Here is a 24,890-nt window from a genome sequence, read left to right as displayed (position 1 = left end):
CAAGCACTAGCTCAAAAAATATGCATCTAAGTTTGTTCATATTAATTGCAATTTTTGTGCATATGTTTAAGGAAAGTGAGGGTTTGAAATGTGCCAAGTACATAGGCACCATAAAAATTACATTGGAGGATTAGTAGCAAGGGTTCTAGACAAAACTTGGACGTGAAAAACACTCACAGTCTTGACACGGTAGAGTGTTGAGTCACAACAAGGGACATGGCTTTCACATAAAATTTTACTCTCTTGGTCAACTATTTTCTTACTTTGGGATGGATCAACTAACTTTACTTCTCCAATTGTAGGTGCTTTATTGCATGACAGACTTTATGCCTAGTGTTCAAGTATCGTAGATGGAGGATGCTCAAGGGTGAATTGTTGTGCCTTGATCATGCCACATATGAAAGTACAAATGTGGATGTTATTGTCATTTGTGAGGACCACAAGCCCCAAGTGTTGTAGATAGATGATGAATTATTAATGGAGAATCCACGTGCTAGCTTCTATTTTATATTAGATGGTAGGAAGATTCGAAGATGAGGTGAGGATAATACTAATCCCAATGGAAATTGTGTGGCTCAACAAATTTTAGACATTGTTGAGTCTCCTTAAAATTCCAACTCCATAAGTTGCAATATCCAACACTTGTAAACTTTCAGGATTTTTTGGCTAATAAAATATTATCACTTTGCAAAATCATACACTTGTAATATTTTAATTTTTTTATTTTTTATTTAACATGTATTTATATAATTATAGTCAAAACTATTTAAACATATATATGTGTACACATACTTTAAATTTTGAGATAAGATGCATGCGTCCAACTGCACATTGGGGAGTGAAACACCTACCCTAACCTTGATTCTTTTGAATGAGTATACACACATTTTTTAATTTGAGAGAAGACGCATACATCCGAGCATCCACCTGGGCATAGGGAAAATGTACCTCCCTTTCAACATTAATTAATAGAGTATGTATGCATTCTTGCAATTTACAATGAAATTTTTAACATGTATAACATCCTTTTGCTGACATCTGACATGCACACGCACCTATGTAATGAGGAGGGAAGGGGGGACTACTTCTAGATCATAGTTGATACAACGTACAATCACCATATTGATTTGTTTACGTATGTACGTGAAATTTACAAAGACATTAAATAAAGCCATAACTAAACATTGTATGCAAATAGACCTTTAATGGTTTAAAACTTAGGATTTTTAAGATGAAGCTGCTTTAATTCTTGTTTTATTGTTTCATTTCACACATTCTCTCTTCATCTCTTTACATTTACCATATCCCTCCTCGTTGTAATGGATGCTCATGTATACTTTAACACATGGATCCATGAGACTCTCTTTGCCAACTAAGGTGACTATCTTTGAGGTCTTCTCAAAGAACTTCAACCTTGAATACATGCTCTCATTGCTAGATTTCCCTTTCAGGTTTTGGAAGACTTTCTAGTGACAACTCATGGTATTTCAAGTAGGGAAAAATCACCAAAAAGTGTTGAATAGGTGTTTTGCTTACATGGATCCTTCACACAAAGCAAGCACTATTGCCATGAGTGGGAACAACACCTTTAGAGGTCCTTGAGCGTGATTCTATATTGGCGATTTATCTCCTTGCATTGGATATACCCATAAAGGAGGAGAGCAATGAAGATACAACTCCATAGGTTATTGCTATCACATATAGAAGCAAAGAGTCAATTAAAGAGCCAATAAATATTCAAGAGAAACATTAAATGGTGGCAAAGAAATGGTTGTCTCTTATGTACCATCCTCTTTAGAATAGTCACAAAGTCAACAAACCCAACCTCACCTCCTTGACACCAATTGATGTAGATGGTGTCGTGCAGTACTTGCTTTTATCAAATCTATTGAAATACTTGTAAATGAAGGAAGAAGAGTTGTTTACCATTCTCATCAAAATTTGGTGGAAGACCTCATTGATTATGATTACGTGGACGCGCATCTAATGATGGGTAGAAGATATGATGGCGCAAGCTTAGATACATCGAGTGCCATCATAGTAGCATAGGAGCAGATTAGCTTGGTTAAAGAAGATTACCTTGTGCCGAATGCATACTTTGAAGCACTACAGCACAATCTGTTCACACTAAGGCTCCAACTTCTTATTAAAAAGTTGTGGATCCCTGTTCCGAGAGAGGTGCCTCATTGACATGTGAGGAAACAAAGATATAAGATGATCTAGAAAATGTGAGATTTCTAATTACCATATAATTTTATGCAACGAAACTTGACAGTAAAGTGGCTCCATATACAAACTTTGGATAGGGCAGCTATAGTATCATTTTTTATGGGACTTTACCAATGGACTCCAAGGGACCACCCTATGGTTAAGTTTTGTCTCATTTTGACAAATCCAGATCGCTAACTCATCTTTTTTGTTATTGAACTAAGGTTTCATTTATGCTAATGAGGTTCAATAGATTAGTGATTTCTCCTATAAGAGACACTTCATCTAGATGCTTGTTGCATTGGGATTCCCTTGACTTATGTACTTCACAAGTTTGTTTTTTTTTTTTTGTCACCTTTTCTCCCCTTGTCCTAGTATTGTTGTGGTTCAACTTCTTGTGGTTTCTATATTCATTCTTCTTGTTTTATTTCTAGTGGTCGATTGATCTTGCACACCCCCCCCCCCCCCCCCCCCCCCCCCCAAAAAAAAAAAAAAAACACTTTTTGAATGACTTAACACATACACAATCTTCTCATCATAGTAGAAAATCCCTTTCTTAAAAAGTGTAATTAACTATGAATAGTGTGCAAACAGGTTTTCAATTCTTTCTCAATGGAAGTGAATTAATGCAATGTGATTTTTCCTTTCAAGAATACTCTATCAAAATTTCATCAAAATCTGCTACTATCAACTTCCACAATCAAGACGCTTAAGCTTCTTATGGATCCAAGGATTGCAAACCCCATTAATTTGAAAGCTAGTCTCACACCTTGCGAACTAGCTATTTCTAAGCATTAGATTGTCCAACCATGCGAGGATGATGATGCCTCCAGTAATGTATACTAGCTCAAACGTGAGTTGGTTTGAAACATCACTCAAAGGTTTTTCCCTAGGAAAAAATGCTATGTTGGTATCACTAGGCTCTTGGCTCGAAGGATTCTTACTATATGTTGGATAGGTATGGCTTCTTAGGACTAAGATAGTGTAGCAAATCCTATATTAGCTAGATGTCCCTAGAAGTGTGCTTGTAGACTGGTCAATGGTGAAGGCAACCTAGGTTGATGCGAGTGTCTTTAACTCATGCAATTGCTTGAACCTTCGAGAAGTTAAGCACAAACCTTGCCTATAGTTAAGGCCCCTGACCTTACAATATCTTGAGCATATGTCCTCAAGGGCACTTAGCCTCTTTTAATGGAATATGTCTAGTTTCACACGGTACTTCTTGCACCAATTTCTCCAAGAAAAGTTGAAAGCTAAGGGATGGAGTGCCATAAGCTTCCAAGTTTCCTTAACAATATCTTGTGTGACCTAACTCTAAGCATTGGTGGCTCTTTTGTGGGAGAGGCTCAAGGTTTGGCATGCTTGGGTTTTATGTAGGATGTTACCCTAGTGCATGGGTCTAGAGGAAGTACAACTTTTAGATGCAAACCATTGATGTCATGATGCCTATTCAACCCTTCATAGGTCTACTAGCCTAGGGTGTGTACAACCTCTTGGGAATCTCGTGTATTTCAATCTCTCTTACATATGTGTCTTCAACAGCTTGTGGTCTTAGGATGGATCTTTTGATCACTCTCTATGGGGCTTGCGCGCATTCAATTTCACAATGCTATAGTCTAAGGGGTTGAGGTGTCAAGTGTTGTGACAACCAAGCTCCTTATGTAGTGGATTCTTGTTTTGACTTTCAATCCGAATTGAGCCCCTTGAAACTAAGGTCTTGTTCCTATTGGCTCAATAATTGGGTCCCATGGAAATGACAATTTGATGACTAGAGCTAGGTGATGTGATGGCATTATGGAAACAACTCAAGCTCATGCTAATGCCCCTATCATGACATCTCGTTCCAAGCTAGCACTGCAATCTTTCTTGCAAAAAGCAAACTCATAGGCCACAAACACAAATATGTCACCCAAAAACAAAAAGCCAACTAGAAAATCTAATACTCAATCCTAGAAAAAGCACAAACCCTTCTTTTGAACAACTTTCACACTCTTCAAGTCCCCTTGCTTGCGGAAGCCCCCCTACTTACAACTCTATGGAGTATATAGAGACTAAATTTTCTTTAGTTTTTTTTCTTCTTTCACCTCAATATCTAACTTTATGCTCACATGCAATCTAAAGCCTATCTACAACTTGCAACCAATTCTCCATGCAACAAAAAAATTATCCAATACACAAACACGAACGAATTGCGTGCTCATCACTTGAAGAGAAGAAGAGGATAAGAGAAGTAAGAGCTTCTTCAACTTGGTCCCTCACTCTCGCTCACACAACAAGGTAGACAAAAGAGCAAGAAGAGAGCCACAAGTTTGCACACACCAAGAATGAGCTTATCCTCTTATTTTTTCGCTTATTTGCATGTCCCCTTTTTTTGGGCATCCATTCACCCTTAGGTCCTAGAATAGATGAGCTTCTTGATAGTCTTCAGGGTGCCAAGAACTTCTCCAAGATTATCTTAGGTCTGGTTACTATCAGATAAGAATCAAGGAAGAAGATATCCCAAAGATGACCTTCAACAATAGATATGGACACTTTAAGTTCTAGTTATGTCATTAGGGCTTACGAATGTGCCTGCCACCCTCAACAGGATAATGCAGGATATCTTTTAGACCATATCTTGATAACTTCGTGCTCGTCTTCTTTGATGACACTCTAGTCTATTCCAAACAGGAAGGAGATCATGAACCCAACTTCGGATTTTCCTTAAGACAAGGAGGTCACACAAGTTGTATGCTAAGATGACGAAATGTGCATTCCTCAAACATCAAATTGGTTATCTGGGATTCATCATATCAGCAGAAGGAATCTCAGTGGAGCCGACCTAAGTCAGAAATGTTCTAGGATGGCCAAATACCAACAATTGTCAAAGAAATATGCAGCTTTCTTGGATCGACAAGATGGTATAGGGTCTTCATCAAAAACTATGCTTTGATTGCAGCACCTTTGACAGACTTACTGAAGAAGCAAACATTGCTTGGTCAACTACCGAACAAACTAGCTTTGATAAGATTGAAGCAAAGTTTGGTATCAGCACCGATCCTAAAACTTCTAGACCACAATAAGGAGTTCGAGGTAGTAACTGATACTAGCATGCTTGCCTTAGGATGTGTGCTTATGTAGGAAAGTCATCCTATAGCATAATCTTCAAGAAACTGAAGAGCCATGAGAAGAATTATGCTACCCATGATCTTGAACTTTTAGTTGTCAAGCTTTGGAGGTCCTTTCTCAATACACGTATTGTATTCTTTCTAAGCCTATGAAGTATAATTTATTCTATATGTCATTATGAAAATTTTGATTTTATAACTTGCACATGAGGGAGCTTGGCATTTATACAACTTGAATTATTATCCTTATTTGGTCCTATTCAAAGTCTTGCTCCTACACTTGCTTGTGCTTAAAAAATTTTATTGCACCTTTTTCTTTCTTCCTCTGCTTTCATTTTTTATGCTACCACCTACATTTTGTCAATTAATTTATCGCTTGACATTGGACACATTCTCAACTACCCATATCATGTTCATCCTTGGTGGATTGCTACTATTGTTTTTTGGCATCCATCACAAGTAAAACACATTTTGATATCATCCATCTTTGCACTATATCTTGAGAGACAAATGTAAAGGCCCCTTATCATATCATTCATATCACATCCATTCACTTTCATTCAATTCTGGAAATATTGTTCTTCATCGTGTCATACATTTCCATTTCTCTATGCGTACAAAAATGTTCCTTCACATGACGATTTATCATACTAGGTGGCTTAAAAGAGCCTTGTGATAGCCTAACAAGTATGTTTAAAGAGCTAAAACCAAAGCAACTTCTAATGGGACAAACAACAATACATACTAATAATGTAGACCAAATGTACATAATGTTCCAAAGCTCATTCCTTCAACATGTACTTAATCTACAATTACTATAGACCACATTTATATGATGCTCTGAATCTTAACTATTATCATGGACCAATATATTGTTATTGCTTTGATCATTCTATTCTATGCATGCACTTGTAGAGAAATGTCAGACTACTTTAGGTTATGCAAAGCATTTTGACCCTCTCTCTCTACGATACTTCAATACATGCTATTCTTCCTTGGAAGAAAAATAAAATTATCCTTCTACTTTGTTGATGGTGATCCATAATGACATCTTAATTTCTTTTTCTTAGCTTAGAGGTCAATAATTGGATATCAAGTGTAGGCAATGAGTGATCAAGGATGGCAAAATTCATTCTAGGCTAACCTATAAAGAAGAGGTTTTCTCAAGCAATAACACTACTATTGGACCTTGGTCAATCATGCTAACCCTCTTCCTCTCTCCTACAGGCCCACAAATCTATCCATCCCTTTAGGCATCCCTCACTCTCTTCCTAGTAGACTTTTCCTTCCTATCTCTTCCTAGTAGCCTTTTCCTCCCTTCATAAGCTTGACCTCACACTTACAACCTTGAACTCTACCTACTTCCTCTTGCCACTCCTAAATTTGTATGTTGTTGCAAGCACATCCCTCTATACATACCTCCATAGTTGGTCCATCATCTTGATTGATGCAAGTGAGGACATACACTGGATAATCCCACCTTTGATATGAGATGGAATCATCTTCCTTCATCTGTTCATTAGGGAATGTTTCCTCAACTTAGGTTATTTCCTACCAACCCTTCTCTTTGAGAACCATCTTCATCCTTCATCAAAAGTATCCATCATGATCCATAAATTGATAACTATCTGAGTAGTAATGTTTCTAGTTCACATGCTACTCAAAAATTAGCTAGTAAATAAAATCTTTTCTCCTTGGCCGTGTTTTTAAATGTAATGGCTTCATTTTTTTCATGATGACATCTTTAAATATGAAAGCCGTTTGAAACTTGTGTATATGCTAACATGAACCAAGTTAATGCATCTTGTGTTTGGGAACACTAAAGAGACGCACTTTGTAGTACCAAGTTAACTAGGGGTGATATTTCAAAGAGAAATCACCTTGTCACCCTACATTGTAATAGCATATGCCCTAACATGCAACACTAAGAAAGGAAAAAACATGGTAGCTTCTTATGAAGACTAATACTTACTAAATTAATAAAAATATCAATGAAATTACATGAGTATTATGAGAGGACAAGATCAAAGACATATTAGTGGTCTTTTATTCCCAGGGCACCCTAGTTAACACAGATTCATGCAACCCACTCTTCTGTGCTATCAACTCTCCTTATACAAGGAGCTTATTAATTCTCACCATCATGCTCTGGGTCTTGGACAGGACGATGATGACTGGTAAACAGTATTGTCCCTGGATGCAAGACTCACCAAGTAGAGAAGACCTTAAATCATCTGCGGCAATAATCTGAGACTTACATGTCAAATATGGATTAAAAAAGGCATCGATAGTTGAGGTCCTGTCCCATTTTACAGTGGTAGTTGAGGCCATGTCCCAGGTTTACTGATTTTTCCTTCATATTATGTATACTTGAAGAGTAGTTCCTGATAAATAGATGGGGTAACCCTCTTTTCATGCCCTCCCAATATCAGGAGGCCATATGAAGGACAACACAGTCTCTGCCTTGATGGCTGAAAAATTATGTGACTGAACTGGAAAGTCATGAAACGATTTTTTCCGGGCCAGCTCGGACATGTATATACTGCTTTCGTTTTTTTACCTTCTCATGCTCAAAATAGTGCTAGCCCTGCACCACCACAAGTTTATACTTAAGTTGCTTAGAAATGTCCAACCTAGGGCCCTACAAGCCTCATCAGACCACCTTTGTACTTGACCAAGAAGCATTAAAAGGTAAACAGACAGAAAATCTATTAACAGCTCTTTATCAGTATATTAGCAGTCAAGCATTACTCTGTTACCACATAAGTTGTCACAAACAATTTTGAAAGAAAAGAGAGAGGAAGGTGCCATGTGAGTATGCCTTAATGAATATATTCAGAGACAGCTAATTACTCTGGAATCTGTCATCCATAAAAATTTACCCAAATGATCCAGCATGAAATAACACATTTGGCAGTGCTGGAGGCAATGAAAACAGGCCCATTCCTATTTATTGCACATCTATCTATAAGCGCCTCTCTAAAATGAAATAGAGACTTACCTACTAAAGAGCATTGGGGTTTTACAAGGTTGCACCTTTCAGAACTTTCAGAGAAGAACTCCCTTTTTGAAAACCATCAGGATCCCTTTGATGGGGATGGGGATGGGAATGGCATTGGGAATATTTATAAAATAACAAATTATTGTGAACTAATGACTCTTTGGTTAGACTGATAACACTACAAAGAGCATGAATTCTTGCCAAATCACCTTCCAAACAACAACTTCCCACCCTTATAACCAACACAAACTGTCAAAAGAAGACCTAACAAAGGGTCAACTTTTCTTCGAGGCGTCCTTGCTTGTTAGTTGGCTCCCCAACCCTGTGGAAGCCGTGGTCAGCAGCTACAATAAGTGAGCAAGAAAGACGTACTCCCAGAAAGGTCATCGAAGATCCTTTTGGTAGTTCACATTTATTTACTTGACTCTGATGATCAATCGTACTCTTGCCAGCCTCCTTAATTCGGGATACTTGGGATTTAGTTAACTAGAAGGAAATGATTCTTATCTCGCAGAGAAATGTGGTCATTCTAAAAATAATACTTTTTCCTCCTATAGACAGGCATAACTGTCAGCAGAATCCTGTAACATGACCTTTGGTGGGGTTCCAAATCATGTGCTTGCCTTCAGGCTCAACCTCTCCAACGCTCTTCTCCATCATCTCAATCTCACAAAATGGCAAAAAAGTTATGGGATGGCCTTCAAACTACATTTGGGTAAGAGATTAATAATTTAAAGTTATTCTTGAAGATGCAGTAATTTAATATCTCCTACAATTCTTGAAAGGCCCAATAAGCAGTACCTTGACCATCTAAGTCTCCTCTTCCAACAAATGACTTAACTAAATGGTCATTTGGATGACCACAACAAGGCTGTCCTTCTCAACAGCCTGTTTAAAGAAGTTACAGTGAAACCATGACATCCCTTGAGGTGGCTCAGGACATGATGTGGAGATGGTCACCATCCTTCTGGATGACAAATGGCAGAGCAAAGATACAAACGTAGAAATTGCAGCCTTCTACACCAAGCAACAACCACCTAAATGCCAATATTGCAAACGAATTGTTCACAATAATGGCCAACACTACAAGAAAACGGACAAGCAACATGCGCACACTATGGCTACTCATTCCTTATTTGGCAATGACACACAAGCCTGCTACTTTCAATATAAGTCGCTTAATGTTTCTGTTCACTTACTGTCTTTAAGCAATGATGAATAAAAGCCATTTCAATATGTCTTTCAAATTAGAACAAAATAAAGAAAATAAAGTTTGTTGTAAAAATAAATATAGGCAACTTAAAACAAGGTGATCAACTGCCATTGGGACAGCTCCAAGCAGTCCCCCCCTTTGGGAAAGAGACTCAATAAGACTTGCTGGCATGCTGCCCGCCATCCAATTGGTAGAGACCTGCCCTCAGCTCCTCACGCCCATATGTCGAGTCCAAGATACAGCAGGAGTGAGGATACAAAGATGAAGCAAGGGCGTCAAGCAAGAACAAAGGCATCATTGATAAGGGGTTCCTTACAAATTGCTTCAACTACCTCCTTGAATGCACCCCCACTCGTTGCACCTATCCAGCTGCTCCAAGAGTGCACCCCCTGGCCACCTGTACATCCCATGAGAAATGCAGGAAACCGCCAGCTACAATTGTCTCATGGTCCCATACACAAGCTAGCAAGCTCAAGCCAACCAAGATACACACTCCACTCCTGCATTGGGTGTTGATAGACTACTCTCAATAGATGTGTGATCCAACAAGAAGTACCTCCCTCATCCTACTGCCCTGTGAGGGGCTGAGTTTATGCTCCTATAGAAGTAAATTGTCGATCCATCCAGCAAGTGATTGCTGCAACTCCAACAATCAACATCATGGAAGCTTTGGAACTCTCATCTAGGTCCAAAGGGGACGGTAAAAAAACTCCCATGGGAGAAACTATGCATGTTGGAGGAAAAAGTGGCACGCTGTCTAGGTAGGGGAGCTAGAGGTAGTGTAAGAGGGGCTCGACTCTGGCGGGGACAAGATACTAGCATGTGATGCTTGTCACTCCTTGAGGTTTTTTTTTGTGTGGGTTGACTTAGAGGATAAGAGGTGGAGGTAGAAGTGGGGTTTCTAGGCGCAAATGCACCAAGGAAGGAAACTACTCCAGATGAAACCAGCCTTCCACCTAGAAAGGGTCGTAAAATGAATCGATTAATCAATAATTACAGCAAGCATAAAATTCATATAAGTTGAAAATACTGTTGGGAATAAAGGGCCATCATGCCTTTTATATGTGCACGGGTGTGAACACACCCTTAGCACATTGTACTTTCATATATATATATATATCTATCTAAAAACCGAAAGAGGTACACTCATCGTTGTACCCACAAGTCGTGCTCACTAATTTTTTTTTCGTGAAGAAAATTGAATTAGATAGTGAATATTTACATCAGACCATCAGGTCAACATTCTCTCTGTAACTCTTACTTTCTATTACAACAGACCATCAGGTCAGCATACTCTCTCTCACTCTCTGTGTAACTACTATGTGCATGAGGCCTGCAAGCTCTCAGAACAACCTATTACATGAACCGTACTATCACATGGGCTCGTTCGCTAGTCACCTGCGTCAGCACGTGACTGCCCTGTCCTGCACGTGAAGCAACTATCACCTATCCACGACCTGTCACATGTCATCCAGCAATCCGTCACTGCTGCACACCCCCGTCAGTCCTGTCGCCCACGCTTGCAACTCAATGACTCAGACTTCGTCAGTCCTGTCCCCCAAAGTGCAACTCCGACTCTACCGATTGACTCATGCACAACTGATGGAGCGTTCAACACCTGCGCTCTGATACTAGTTTGTTGAGCTCAGAGGTGCGAGGATCGAGACACGCAGTGATTGTTGTCAGCAGAGAGAGAGAGGACCAAAGTCATGCTCACTCTCACTCTCTACTCTGAACTCTCTCTCTCTATCTCTCTATTGAGAGTAGCATTGCGTGTCTCGATCCTCGCACCTTTGAGCTCCACAAACTGGTATCAGAGCGTAGGTGTTGAATGCTCCATCAGTCGTACATGAGTCAATCGGTAGAGTCGGAGTTGCACGTTGGGCGACAGGACTGACGAAGTCTGAGTATGAGCATTGAGCTTCTCAAAGTGCATACAAATGATAATCCTACAGATCTTCTCACAAAGGGATCTTCCAACAGAGCAGTTTGCTCCTTACCAACAGACGATGGAAGTTGGATAGATATATGTATTTCAACTTTGTACATACCTAGACTTAGCTGATTCTTTTCTCCCCTTAAGGCACATTGCCTTTAGGTAGGAGGTTGTTGCGAATAAAGGCCATCATGCCTTTTATATGTACACAGGTGTGAATACATTCTTAGCACATTGTACTTTCATATATATATATATCTAAAAACCTAAAGAGATATACTCGTCATTGTACCCACAAGTAGTTGTACACTCTGCACTCCCTCTCTCTATCTCTCTACTGACAGCAAGCACTGCGTGTCTTGATCCTCACGCCTACAGCTTAACCACTTTAATCTTCAACAATTGAACTACCTGTTGGCTCCAAAACTAGCGCCCCTTGTGATATTTCTTGAACTTTTGTTACAAATGAATGAAGTACAACTGAGATTCTCTAATCTCCTTCACTAATCTAAGCATCTCTTGATGTCAAAATTGACCATCAAGCCTTCAAACCAATTCGCCCCTTGGTTTACTTGGTGAATGGCCTTCACATTGCTCCTTGAAGACAAATTAAATCCCAAATCTGTTGGGCTGGCTGATCTCCTAAATCTCCTTAAATTCTTTGCTTTTACCTGCTGGAATTCAAGTTCTAAGCCCTCAATTTTGAGCATACATCCCGAGGTGGCTATCAAACCCTACTTTTTGCTATAAATTAGGGTTTACAACAAAGATTTTCAAACATCTTTAGCTTTTATGACTCAAATGCTTCTGAGAAACATTGAAAACTATTGCAGTCTTGCTTAAACAACCATAGATGCTGTCATCTACAACTTAGGACCACCACAAAGGCTCTTGTTCCCTCCTGTATACTATCACTTGCACCAACAGGATCTTGGGTTGCTATCACCTAGACCTAGAGGGCTCCAAATGGCTATAATCTACTATCGAACCTGTCTCTAGTGACTACAAATCACATAATTAATATCTCCTTGCTCTCTAGCAACCTTTTCTCTCACAATGGCTAGAATAAACTTCCACAACACCCCCTAAAAACGTTTTTCCCACTTGTATGGGAAGTTTTGCCAAGTGACAATCTTCTAATCCTATTTTTCAACATTATCCAACTCTTTAAATTTATTTTTAAAGAAATAATTCTAAAAAGTAATTTAATATTTATAATATTACTCATAAAAATAATTCCACTAGCCAATAATTAAATTGGCTAGGCCAATTTATCTCCTAAGTGTCCTTGAGTAATTATTGATCCTTAAACTAGTATTAGTTAATTAATTAATGCCTAGTTTCTAATGTGACCAATGATATTTGTGGTCCGTCTAGACCAAAATCTCATACCAGGTGCCATCTAGTACTTGTCAGGCATAACTTATCACAACCTTTGTCTTTGGCACCCACTAATATCTCACGGTCCTAGATCTCACACTGAAATAATTAACTCCTACCTCACATGTGCAAGTCACTTTAGTACATTTGATTAATTTTTGATCAAATGCTAAGCAAAGCAATAAAATTTCTCTCCCCTATGATACATTATCTCCTTAAGCTCCTTGCAACCATCCTCAATTGCACTGCAATGTGCCAAAGCATCGGTTGCTACTACTGGAAATACATGCTAGTATCATAGTCAAAGAACATGTGTACCTTTTGCTTCACGGAGCTCATGCGCTCTACATGTGAAATTCCAATCACTTAAAACATTTTACAACCCACACACATGAATCATAGCCACAGTCAGAACTATAAGGGATGTATCCACATGCCAAAACTATAAGGCCTCTCAATCTGAGAAATTCACTGTCAGAACTATAAGGGATACCAAAACTATAAGGGATGTATACACTAGAGCAAAATTTCTAACCTTCAATCAGGCCTGGAGCCCACCAATTCAAGAAGTTTGATGGTATCTCGACAATGGAAGCATGAAACTAGCCTTTCTCTTTGGAAATTGTGGTAATTACCTGATTTAACACTAATTACAGCAAGTATAAAATTCATAAAAGCTGAAAATGCACACTTTACCACTTTAATCTTCGACAACGGACAACCTATTGGCCCAAAAAACAACATCCCTTGTAGTATTTATTTAACTTTTATTGCAAATTAATGGAGTGCAACGAAGATCCTCTAATCCCCTCCACTAATCCAAATGTCTCTTGTTATCAAAACTAACCATCCGGTCTTCAAACCAATTTGCCCCTTGGTTTGCTTAGGGAATGGCCTTCACCTTACTCCTTGAAAAACCAATTTAGCCCCAAATCTAATATAGGCTGACTAGCCTCTTGAATCTCCTTGAAATTCTTTGATTCTAGCTAATGGAATTCAAGTCCCAAGCCCTCAATTTTGAGCGCAAATCCCAAGATGGCTATCAAACCACAACTTCTATTGTAAATTAGGACTTACAATAAAGATTTTCCAATATATCCACCTCTGATGACTCAAATGACTGAATTTTGCTAAGGGAAGTTGGGAAATGGCTAGAGAATGAGAGAATGCCGCAGAGAGAGATTTTAGAGTTTCCTCGCGAGAAATGCTGAAAAACTATTGTTGCCTTACTCAAACAACCATAGAAGCTGTCACCTCTACAGCTTAGGACCACCAGAAAGGTTGCTACTCTCTTGTATGATATCACTTGCACCAAAAGAACCTTGGGCTACTATTATCTTCACCTAGAGGGCTCCAAACCATTATATCCCATTGTAGAACTGGTCCCTAGTGACTACAAATCACATCAAAAGCATCTTCTTGCTCTCTAATAATCTCCTCTCTCACAAAGGTTGAAATAGAATTCCACTAATCCCCCCAAAAATGTTTTTTCCACGTGTATGAGGAGTTTTGAAGTAGTAACCCTCTAACTCTATTTTCCAGTATTATCCAACTTATTGAATTTATTTTTCAAATATTAATTTTAAAAATTAATTTAATACTTATTCTAGTACTCATCAAAAAAATAATTCCACAATCTAATAATCAAATTTGCTAGGCCAATTTGTCTCCAAAGTGTCTTTGAGCAATTATTGATCCTTAGACTCGCATTAATTAAGTAAATAATACCTAGTCTCTAATATCACCACTCACATTAGTATTTTGGTACCTGTTGATATCGTGGGGTTCTCGGTCCCACACTATAAAATAATTAACTCTACTAACAAAAACCTTCTTTGTAACGGGATCATAGAGTCTGTAGCCTTTGCTCTCATTGCTATATCCCATAAAAATGCACTTAACAGCCTTGTTGTCCAACTTTTTTCTAAGTACCTGTGAAATATGGGCATGGGCAAGACACCCAAAGGTACGGAAGTGGCCAACAGAAGGTTTACGACTGTTCCAAGCCTCAAAAGGTGTGATGGTCTTCAAGGCTTTGGTGGGGCATCTGTTCAAAATATGGCAAGCACACATGACTGCTTCCATCCAAAAACTATGAGGCAAGCTCTTTGCCTTCAGCATACATCTGGCCATCTCCATGAGTGACCGATTCTTTCTCTCTGCTACCCCATTCTGCTGTGGAGTATAGGCAGTAGTGTACTGATGGACTATGCCTTTCTGCTTCAAAAAGGAATTCAGTATAGAGGACATGTATTCAGATTGATTTTGCATCCAGATTGATTTTCAACAAGTGCACTGAAAGCCAAAAATGCATCATACACTTCTGACTTCTTTTTCAAACAGTAGACCCAGCAAAAACGTGTAAAGTCATCAATGAATGTCACAAAATAGTAACAACCGCCCAATGACATTGTTTGCATGGGCCCACAAACATCTGAATGCACCAACTGCAATCTGGTTGTTGCTCTGAAAGCAACATCACGGGGAAATGAGAAACGATGCATTTTTCTCAAAATGCACCCCTCGCATAAGTGCTCAAGAGGTCTCTCCAAGAGAGATAAGCCATCCAGCATCTAAGTACGCTGCAAAAGCATCAAGCTGCCAAAGTTTACATGCCTCAAACGAGCATGCCATAACTCCACCTGTATCATAGCAGGAGTAAGAGTGGATGTCAAGTATGCCAACTGATCTACTGAAAGAGCATCCAACTCATATAAACCATGACACAAAGATCCTGTTAAGACCAAAGTCATGCGTTCTTTATCTTTAACCATGCAACGGTCATCATCAAATGTGACCTGCAAACCACAATGTGCCAAAGAAGAAATAGAAAGCAAATTCTTCTTGATTCCAGGCACAAACAAAGCATCCTGCAGGTGGAGAATAGAGCCATCAATGACTGTGAGTTGAATCTCCCCAATACCACGAATAGGATATGATGCATTATTGGCACACTGTACAGATTTCCCAACGGGAGGTGCACTAACTGAAGCAAACAGATCTCTGCGAGATGTAATATGTCTAGAAGCACCACTGTCAAAGAACCAAGTGTCAACATCCTCTGTAGAGCTAAGTGCTCTATCGGGCCAAGAGATGTCATAACTGCAAGTGTAAAAACAATAGTCCCTGTTTACAACAAAGGACATGGACTCACTAGCAGTGAAAGGAGTAGTAGAAATAGACATTCCTGACTCCTTCTCTTTGGCAATACGCTTCCTGCACTCAGTGATATAGTGGCCTGGCTTCTTATAATAATGACATTTTCCCTTTTTAGCTTGCGTCCCCCCTTGTGTCTGATTCTGTGATGTGCCCGAAGTGCCAAAACTCTGTGGAGCATTTTTTACCTTGCTGTTTTTGCCTTTCTGTCTTGCCACAAAAGCCTACTCAGAGACTATAGCATCCACACCACTATTTTTCCTTGTTTGCTCCTCCTCTAGAAGCAAACTAACCAGTTGAATAAAAGTGAGTGGGTGCTGAGCAATCCTCATGGTGAGGTTCAATACAGTATGAAAAGACAAGTACAAAGGAGGTAAGGAATTCAAGGTGGTGGATATCAACTGTGCATCCGAAAAGTACTCATCTACATTCATGAGCTACTCCCTCAAGTCCTGAATCTTATTCAAGTGATCCTGCATAGAATCACCCTCATTCATCTTCAAAGTCTCTAACTCTTTCTTCAAGAAAGAGATCCGAGTCTCATTCTTTCCTGCCAAACATATGCTCCAAAGTCAACCATGCATCTCGTGAAGAAGATGCTGAACGAATGTGAGGGATGATGGACCGCTGAACTGCCAAAGCAATCAGCGACAAGGCCTGTGCATCACGTGTATCCCAAGCTTTTTGAGCTGTAGTTCTTGGAGGAAGTGGCTGAGGTGGAGCGGGCTGAGGTCCCCGTTGTCCACGTGCCCCTTGAGGAGGAGTAACAGGAGCTACAACTCCCGGTCGAGTTTCCTCTCCACTGACATAATCCCATAAATTCTTGGCCACTAATACATTCTTTATCATGAATGACCATAGCGAATAATTGTTTCCGTCCAATCTGTCTTCCTTGGATACATACGTAAATACATCACCTCCCTGATTTGCCATGATGACAAATTTCCAAAGACAAATGAGCAATGTCAAAGCAATAAGGACTGGAAATCTGCAAATTTCCAGAAATTGCAGCAAGCACACTTCTGCAATTAATGTGCAAGGGCGTACTCTGTCAAAAACCGTCTTTAATGCACACTTCCCAAGGTGCAAACAGTGCTCAGCAACACTGTAATATCAAGAACCCCAAAATTTCTGCCTCAAATGTGTTCAAAACAGTCTTTCTGTGACTGTAAGTGCAGTTCATATGCAAATGTCCTCAAAATACATAAAAGCCCCAAAATTTCTGATAAATGTGCCCAGAAATTTGCATCTAATTTGTCCCACACATGTATCCTGTATGCTGTGCTTGCTGCGTATGAACCTCCTCTTCTAGAACTTTGTTATGGAATAAAATGAATATATATATATATATATATTTATTTATTTATTTTCTAAATTACCTGACGTGGACAGGGGGAACACTGGTCAGGTCGCAGGCAGGCGGGGCAGACGGGCAGGTAAGTTGACGTGGACAGGGCAGACGCTGGTCAGGTCGCAGGCTGACGGGGCAATCGGGCGGGTGTTTCACGTAGATAGGGCGGACAGTCAAATCGCAGGCAGACGACGTGGCGCTGCAACGTCGACGATGCGACCAGACAGGTGGCGTTGGCCACAGGCAGGCGGGTGGAGCTGACGAACAGGCCGGTGGAGCTGACGAGCAAGATGGGTGGAGCTGACGAACAGGAGTAGGCAGACGAGCTGCAGGTCGAGCCTGACGAGGATGAGGCGCTGCTACGACAGGTGGCGTACGCAGGTACAGATGGTGCCTTAAGCTACTGGCGAGAGCTGCAGAACTGACGGGGGCCGCAGACATTGGGGGCTACAGTCTGCAGACTGCAGATTGCTCTGATATCAAATGTAAGGATGGTGATAGGATCGAAATGCAGCTGAGAGTGCAGTAGACAATGTGAGAGTGAGAGAGACAGAGTGAAGCACGACACCCAATCCAATAGACTGACAAAGTGTAACCTGAAAGTACAAAGTACAATCCTTAAACCTTAGGGTTGTAGGGGGTGTTCACACCCGACACACACTAAGTGCCCATAAGTGTGTAACATAAGCACATAAGCACATACAACAATAAGACTATAAGTCTGGCGGGAAAAACCTCTCCTACCGAGAGTAAAAAGTGCCCCAGTGTCCTACTAATCACCGACACTCCCATATGAGCGTAGGCGTAAGTGAGGCGTAAGTCAAATACCCAACAAAATCCACCCTCAATGTTGATGTTGACAACATCGCAATTAACGTTGATTGCTTGCCATGGTATCGCCAAGCACTAGACATCTAGTGAGCCATTTTTTTCACCCAATGTTCAAGACGAGCACGCGAATGGTTGCAAATGTGTCATTGGACACCTTGATTGGATGCCAAGGTGCCAACATGAAAAGCCCGAAATTTTGCCAGCGAAATTTATGGAATCAAGGCTTAGATTGTGAAAGGCCCAATTTGCATGCAAACCACACCCTAACAACCCAATGTTTTGAACTTTAGTTAATTAAACTTTAATTTTCGTCTTATCTGGTGGATGATGGGCCAGCAAATAATCTGAGGGTCAACACACATGATTGGGTTGTGTGCGCTTCTCGACGGGCTGGGCTAGTTGCCATGACAACAGGTGGAGATAGCTGACCGTGGCATCAGCCTCAAGCATGCAGCTAATAGTTCGAAGACACCCTACACGGTAGGTCGCAAGGGTCAACAGGGGCTGATAGGTAGGAAGCTGTGGCATAAACTAAGAGCTGAGATAGGTAGGTAGACCCATGATAAAGAAGGTAGCAGCACTGTCATGGCGGATAGGACTGCATGCTGATGAAGACCAAGAGACTGCTACATGGAACAAGTGTCAACTTGGCAGGTTCACTTGACGCAAGGCAGAGCAAGAGATGGCTACATCTCCTTCTTCTTCTTTCTTCTCTACTAACTACTGATCAAAAGGCATTTGAAATCCTCAATATTCCACCCAAGGTGTCTAGAAAATGGAACGAGCCAAAGAACCCACCGACACCCAAGGTTGAGGATATTACTCTCTTGTATCCTACAAGGATTGCAAGTGAGTGGGAGGATATCTTGGAGGAGAAGAGGGAAGATAAAATAGAGCATCCTACTGCAGTACCATGGCACATCTTCCATCTCTCGATCTGGGGTTATATTTTCAGCAAGCTTTGGTTGTTCAGGCGTTCTTCTAGTTACCCATTTCAGAGGGCCAGAAAAGGAAGGCCTTGGTTCATCTTCTCTTCTTCTCTTTTCTTCAAGCAAGACTTCTTTATGATTGATGTTAGCCAAATGTGCAAAGGCGGAAAAAGAATCTACCAGTTCTTTCCAACCAATTACTCCTCGAATGCACTGACTCGCATTAGCCAAATCTTCTTTGGCTGCTTTACCACGTTCCATTTGATCTAGTGCCTGCATCCATACTTTAGATTGCACATTAGCTTTGCATGCTTTCAAATTTGATTTAGTTGGTTCAATTTGCAGCCCATAGGTAGCTGCACCAATTGCTGCGTAGGCATTCTTTACAACTAAATCTTCTAATCTTTTCTTCATTCCACCATTGCCAAAATTTGGCTCCAATGGAAGACCAGTTTCAGCTGTATGAATTTTTCCATCTTTTCAAAACACGAGCTTTTATGCTTCAGTCTCATGGAAGGCAGAACACTCCCTCTTGTCATGTTGTTGGCTCTCACACCAAATACAGTGCCTCTTATAGCCTTCTCTCATGGGTCTTTGAATTGATGATCGTCCTCGTTCTTCAACTTTGACATCCAGCTTCTCCACCTTGGAACTAATTCCTATAAGATTCAGATGAAGGTCACGCATGCTTTTAATAAGTTCATCCATGACATCATTTTTAGAAGGAACATAAGAAGAAAGAGTTGGTTGATTAGTCAAAGGAACAGGGAATTTTGAAGGTGGAACAAGCTCCATCAATGGAGTTATTAAAGTTGAAGTAGAGTCCAATCTTAGTCGCATCCGCTCTCTTCGAGTAATCATGTTAACTACATCAGTAACATCTATCCATGCAGTCTTGACTCTTGATTCGGAGGTAGCATCTTCTAAGCGATCAGCAAGCTTCTCTTGCAAAATGGGATCTGCAGCCGTAAGGAATGATTCAATCTTCTGACCTTCCATACTTTGTTGGTCTTCAGCATCAAGTTGTCCAAATTTACTTTCAAACTCATGGTATAAAGCTATTGCAGTTTGGCTTTCTCAACCCAATCAATAAAACTTTTCTTCATCATTAGGCTAGAGTCTTCTAAGAAGAATTCTTCGCGTAGGGCTTTTTTGAATACAACCCAATCTGCATCTCGCTGAAAAAGACCATGGATTCTTTCTTGAAGACTATGCTTGGCTAGTCTGGTAAAATAGTGACTCCATGCATATTGCGGTACACCAAAGAAGAGCATTTTCTCAACATACAAGCGAATAAAAACAAAGACATTTTGACAATTAAATTGTTTTGATTCTCATCCAACTTCCTCTAGGGCCTTGATAGCCGTGAAATCAATCTTCTCTTCGTCTTGCCTTTATTGTTGTTGTTGTAATATTTGGATTTGTTGTTGCTGAGTCTACTGCAGTATGCGCACCAACTGTTGTAGAGTATCTCCTGAAGAATCCCCCCATCTTAGAGTTCTCTTACACCGACCTTCACGTCAGGTTTACCAATGTCACAGCGCGTAGGGTTGAAGGTCACCACAAGGGTTTGGCAAGAAAACTGGACAAGCATTGAACTAAAAGAGCAACTCAAACAACTACTAGAACAAGGGTATACTCAACCAAGTAGTTTACTATGGGGAGCCCCAGTATTTCCAAAAGAATAAAGATGGAACTCGGCGTCTTTGTATCGACTACCGATAGCTAAACCAAGAAATAGTGATGAATAAGTACCCAATTCTGAGGATAGACGCGCTTCTTGATTGTTTACAAGGAGCAAGGATCTTTTGTAAGATCGATCTTTGGTCAGGATATTATCAGATCAGAATCAAGAATGATTATTCCTAAAACTGTCTTCAACACAAGATACAGTCATTTGTGATGTCATTTAGGTTGACAAATGCTGCAGCCACCTTCAATAGATTAATGTAGGACATTTTCAGACCTCATCTCAATTATTTTGTTCTTATATTCTTTGATGACGTCCTAACTTGTTCTAAGGAGGAAGAAGATTATGAAACACATCTTCACATTGTCCTAGAGACTATGAGAACACACAAGTTGTATGCCAAGAAGAAGAAGTATGACTTCTTCAAAAGGAAGATTGAAAACTTGAGGAAGGTCCATCTGCAGAGTGGGAAGTAAAACATGGATACTTGCGGTCCCATGGAGTAATAACACGACCACCAACATCAAAAGCTTGTTGGGCTGGAGGGTCACATGCACGTTATTGTTGTTGTTGTTGCTCTCTCTCTCTCTCTCTCTCTCTCTCTCTCTCTCTCTCTCTCTCTCTCTCTCCCCATGGAGTTCCAATTGCCATAGCCTCCTGGTCACACATGTGAGCTCCATACGCAACAGTGGTATCAGAGTGGGTTTTACTCAGCCATTGCTATTTGTGCATCTTAACAAGCTCACATAAAACGCTGCCGTGGCAATTCTGCCCTTTTCGTCTACTATTACTGTTGGGAAAAATAAAAGCAGAAGTAGAAGAAGGTGGCATTGATATGTTGCACCACCAATTAGTCTTATGTGGTTGCTGCATATAGTACTGCAGGATGTTGTGCCACTACGCGTACACCATGTAAAAAAATCTAGAGTGTGGCTTTCTTATTGATTTAGCGAGCCAATGCCATTTTAGACATTAGTGTTAGTGTCCATGGTTCAAAAATATTAGATTTTTGGACAAGTTTCAGTCAATTTTTGATATTTTAGATATTCTCTCTTATAAAAATCCATAAAACTATAGAGAACTTCTAGATTAGGATAATACGTAAAAGAAAGCATATAGCTTTCAGCTATTTTGAGAGGATTTTATGCAAAAAGAAAGATTAGCGAAATCGCGTGACGCGCTATTGTTGTTTTCAGGCAGTGAATAGCACTTTGAAGTGGGAGATGGAGTGATGTGGCAGAATTTTGGCCAAGTGTGCTGGTATTTTATCCTTCTTTCGGAGCCAATGGAAGCATCAAATTGACGATCTGTTTTTAGGTAGTGAACAACACTCCGAAGTGGGAGATGAAGGAGTGATCTGGCAGAATTCTAGCCAAGTGTGCTGGTATTTTACCTCCCTTTTGGAGCCAGTGGAAGCATCAGATTGATTATTTGAGCAGCATAGAGGAAGGTATTATTTTATACACGTTTTTGTCTATTAGAGTTTTATATTTTCATAATGCAGGAATAAACTGACAGGCTTTATCTCTGTTAGTATTCTTCTACGTTTTCTATTTTTTCAAATCCTTTCTCTTCCATCTACTCCTCTCCCTGGATTTTCCTTCATCCTGCTGTCTCTTACCCCTGTGATGGGCTTTCGACACCAAACGCTTTGACATCGTGTTAGGGGAAGTTTATGCTATCATCAAAGGTGAATTCCAAAAGATATTTGGGCTGATTTGGGGCTGATACTTCAGTCATATTTAGAGAATTAGCTATAGTAGTGTTCTTTTAATTCATTTCTTACTCTACAGAAATCTCATAAATCTTGTCAAGTTAGGATTTATGAGATAATACTCTTGCGATCTTTGCTAAGAACATGCAGTTGGAAGCTCTATTAACATCTTCAAGAACTTGGCTTGAAATCTTCAACACTTCTTTTATCTCCACCATCTCCGAAGTCTAAGCTCTTTAATCCCCATACATTCTTCTCTCTCAAACCCGTGTGATTGACCGTGAAGTATGTCTTGAACCTTTATAAACATTCACTGTAATCTACTTATCTCTTGAAGACACAGTAAATGCATCAAAACTGCTTGTGGAATTAGCAAATGGAAAGGAAGTACTTTCTACATAGCAAATTGGGTCATATCCATTGTGGAAAAGGTCAACTTGACACATTTCAGGATTTGAATGGTGAAATAACAACTACACAAGGTGAAACAGGGAAACCTAAGGTTCAACTAGCAAAAGCTTCTCGATTTGTGAAAGGCTTGAAGAAAGGATTACCTGTTTACTTGATCAAGCTTAACAAGGTAAATCAAGATGGTTAGAAAAAAGAAGAACCATCTTGGTTAAAAGAATACGCCGACGTATTTCCTGAAGAGCTAACTGAGCTACCTCCAAAAAGAGAAGTTGATCATGAGATCAAACTTGTTCTAGGAGCCGCTCCGCACCTCAAAGGCCCAACCCTTTGGCAATGCTAGGAGACTTCTTTAAAGATTGTGTCCTGGAGACGTTAGAAGCAAAGGCCCAAGCCCATGCAGCAAAATCTTGTCAGTACTCTTTGAGCTTGTGTGTCTTTCTGGTCCCACAGTGCCTCTTGCAAACTCCTCTTTTTGTGTTTGTTGAATCCATTGTAATTGGTTCCAATCTGATAACCTAGTGCCACACTGCACTTTGTAATCTTGTTTTCCTCTTTTTTTCATAATTAATATAGATTACCCATTACGAAAACAAAAGAGACGGAAAAAAAAGAGAACTCACCCTCTATAGAGTAAAGTAGGGTAACTGTAGGCTGCTTCTTGCTGCTCCAAAAAATCACACCTATACCTAAAAGGAAACAATAGCCTCACAATAACATGGAAAGAGAAACGGGAACGAAGACACAGACGGGGACGAGGACGGGGATGGGGACAAGGACGGGGACGAGGTCGGGGACAAGGGACGGCTAAAAGCAACGAACGGGGACGAGGGGTGGGACGCGGAATAGAATAGCATACATAAATAGCATTTGAAAATGTATGCATGTGATGTGGTGGATGGATGTGTGGGCATAGTAATAGGGGATGCCCATTTTGTAGCTTCCCATCCTCATGTTAGAGCCCCCTCTCATGGTAACAAGGGATGGCAATTTATTATTCTTGTCCCTGTAGGCCCGCCGTCCCTATTCCCATCCCTATCCCCAAAACCGGTCCCATGTTGTTGTGTGTGTGGGTGAATGTATACTACCAAAGAACATAAAAAAAAACCCACAAAAAAAACACCCCTTAAGAGACACCCATTCCCACAAAAAAAGGTTAAAAAAGTCCCCTAACAGGGGGTGTGACAAGGGGACGGGGTAGCAAATGGCCGAGATAGGGGGACGGCTGTTGGGGACAGAACAAGGGATGTCCTCGTCCCATTTTCCCATCCCCATTCTGCCCATCCGTTCAGGACAGCATTCCCACGTTCCGAGGCCTCAGGACAGCCGTTCCCTGTTACTATGAATAGCCTATAGTCGATCCTCTCTAATTAACATCTATAGCCCAATCTGAGTCCCGTCTAGCCTCATAACACCAAAGCTGAACCATCTACACCTACTAGATAAAATAGGCCAAGCTAAGGGGTCCCCCTAAAGAACCTCAATAAGGCAGCCTACCAATGAATCTTCACTCATAAAGCCTGCAAGCAAACGTACTCAAAGGCACAAATCAATCCATGTATTTAAAAGCCAAATCAACTACCCAATCAACTCTCAATAGCAGGAAGCATCCACCAGCAAAGAATCTGTGTAAGCCATATCCTTCCAATTTGAATCCATGGGAGTAGAAATGGTTCGACACTCTTGCATCCTCAAGAGGTATAGACTCCATTAAAATTGGCTCAAGTGCCCAACTATCACATGGATCTCCAAGAATAGGGTGCTCCTCACCCCCCTTGGAAGCTAGAAACTCCATGAACTGCACATTTCAGCTCATATAGACATCTTGTGAGATGGAATCATTTAAATTATACCCCTATGTAACTGAGAGTTGAAGCCAACAAACACTTGTCTCTTGGAAGCCAACTCGAACTTATCCCTCTGTTTCTTTGAAATGTAAATATATGCATCACATCCAAACACCTTG

General features: G+C 40.3%; 1 protein-coding gene across 9 annotated transcripts in view; it reads right to left on the bottom strand.

Moving 5' to 3' along the window:
- Positions 1 to 7,278: 7,278 nt before the first annotated feature.
- The window catches only part of LOC148034759 (Protein kinase superfamily protein), a 148,810-nt gene continuing 131,198 nt past the window's right edge, over positions 7,279 to 24,890 (bottom strand). For all 9 annotated transcript variants that reach the window (XM_087679728.1, XM_087679727.1, XM_087679726.1 and 6 more), the window contains one exon: positions 7,279 to 7,902. In XM_087679728.1, coding sequence (XP_087535854.1) covers positions 7,897 to 7,902 — 6 coding nt within the window. In that variant the 3' untranslated portion in view covers positions 7,279 to 7,896. The remainder of the gene's footprint in view (positions 7,903 to 24,890) is intronic.

This window comes from Lygodium microphyllum, chromosome 6, assembly GCF_053477565.2.
Source record: "Lygodium microphyllum isolate KBCC chromosome 6, Lygodium_microphyllum_v1.1.10, whole genome shotgun sequence".
Classification (NCBI taxonomy): domain Eukaryota; kingdom Viridiplantae; phylum Streptophyta; class Polypodiopsida; order Schizaeales; family Lygodiaceae; genus Lygodium; species Lygodium microphyllum.
Note: the sequence above shows the minus strand (reverse complement) of the source record. Positions and strands in the feature narration are given on the sequence as shown.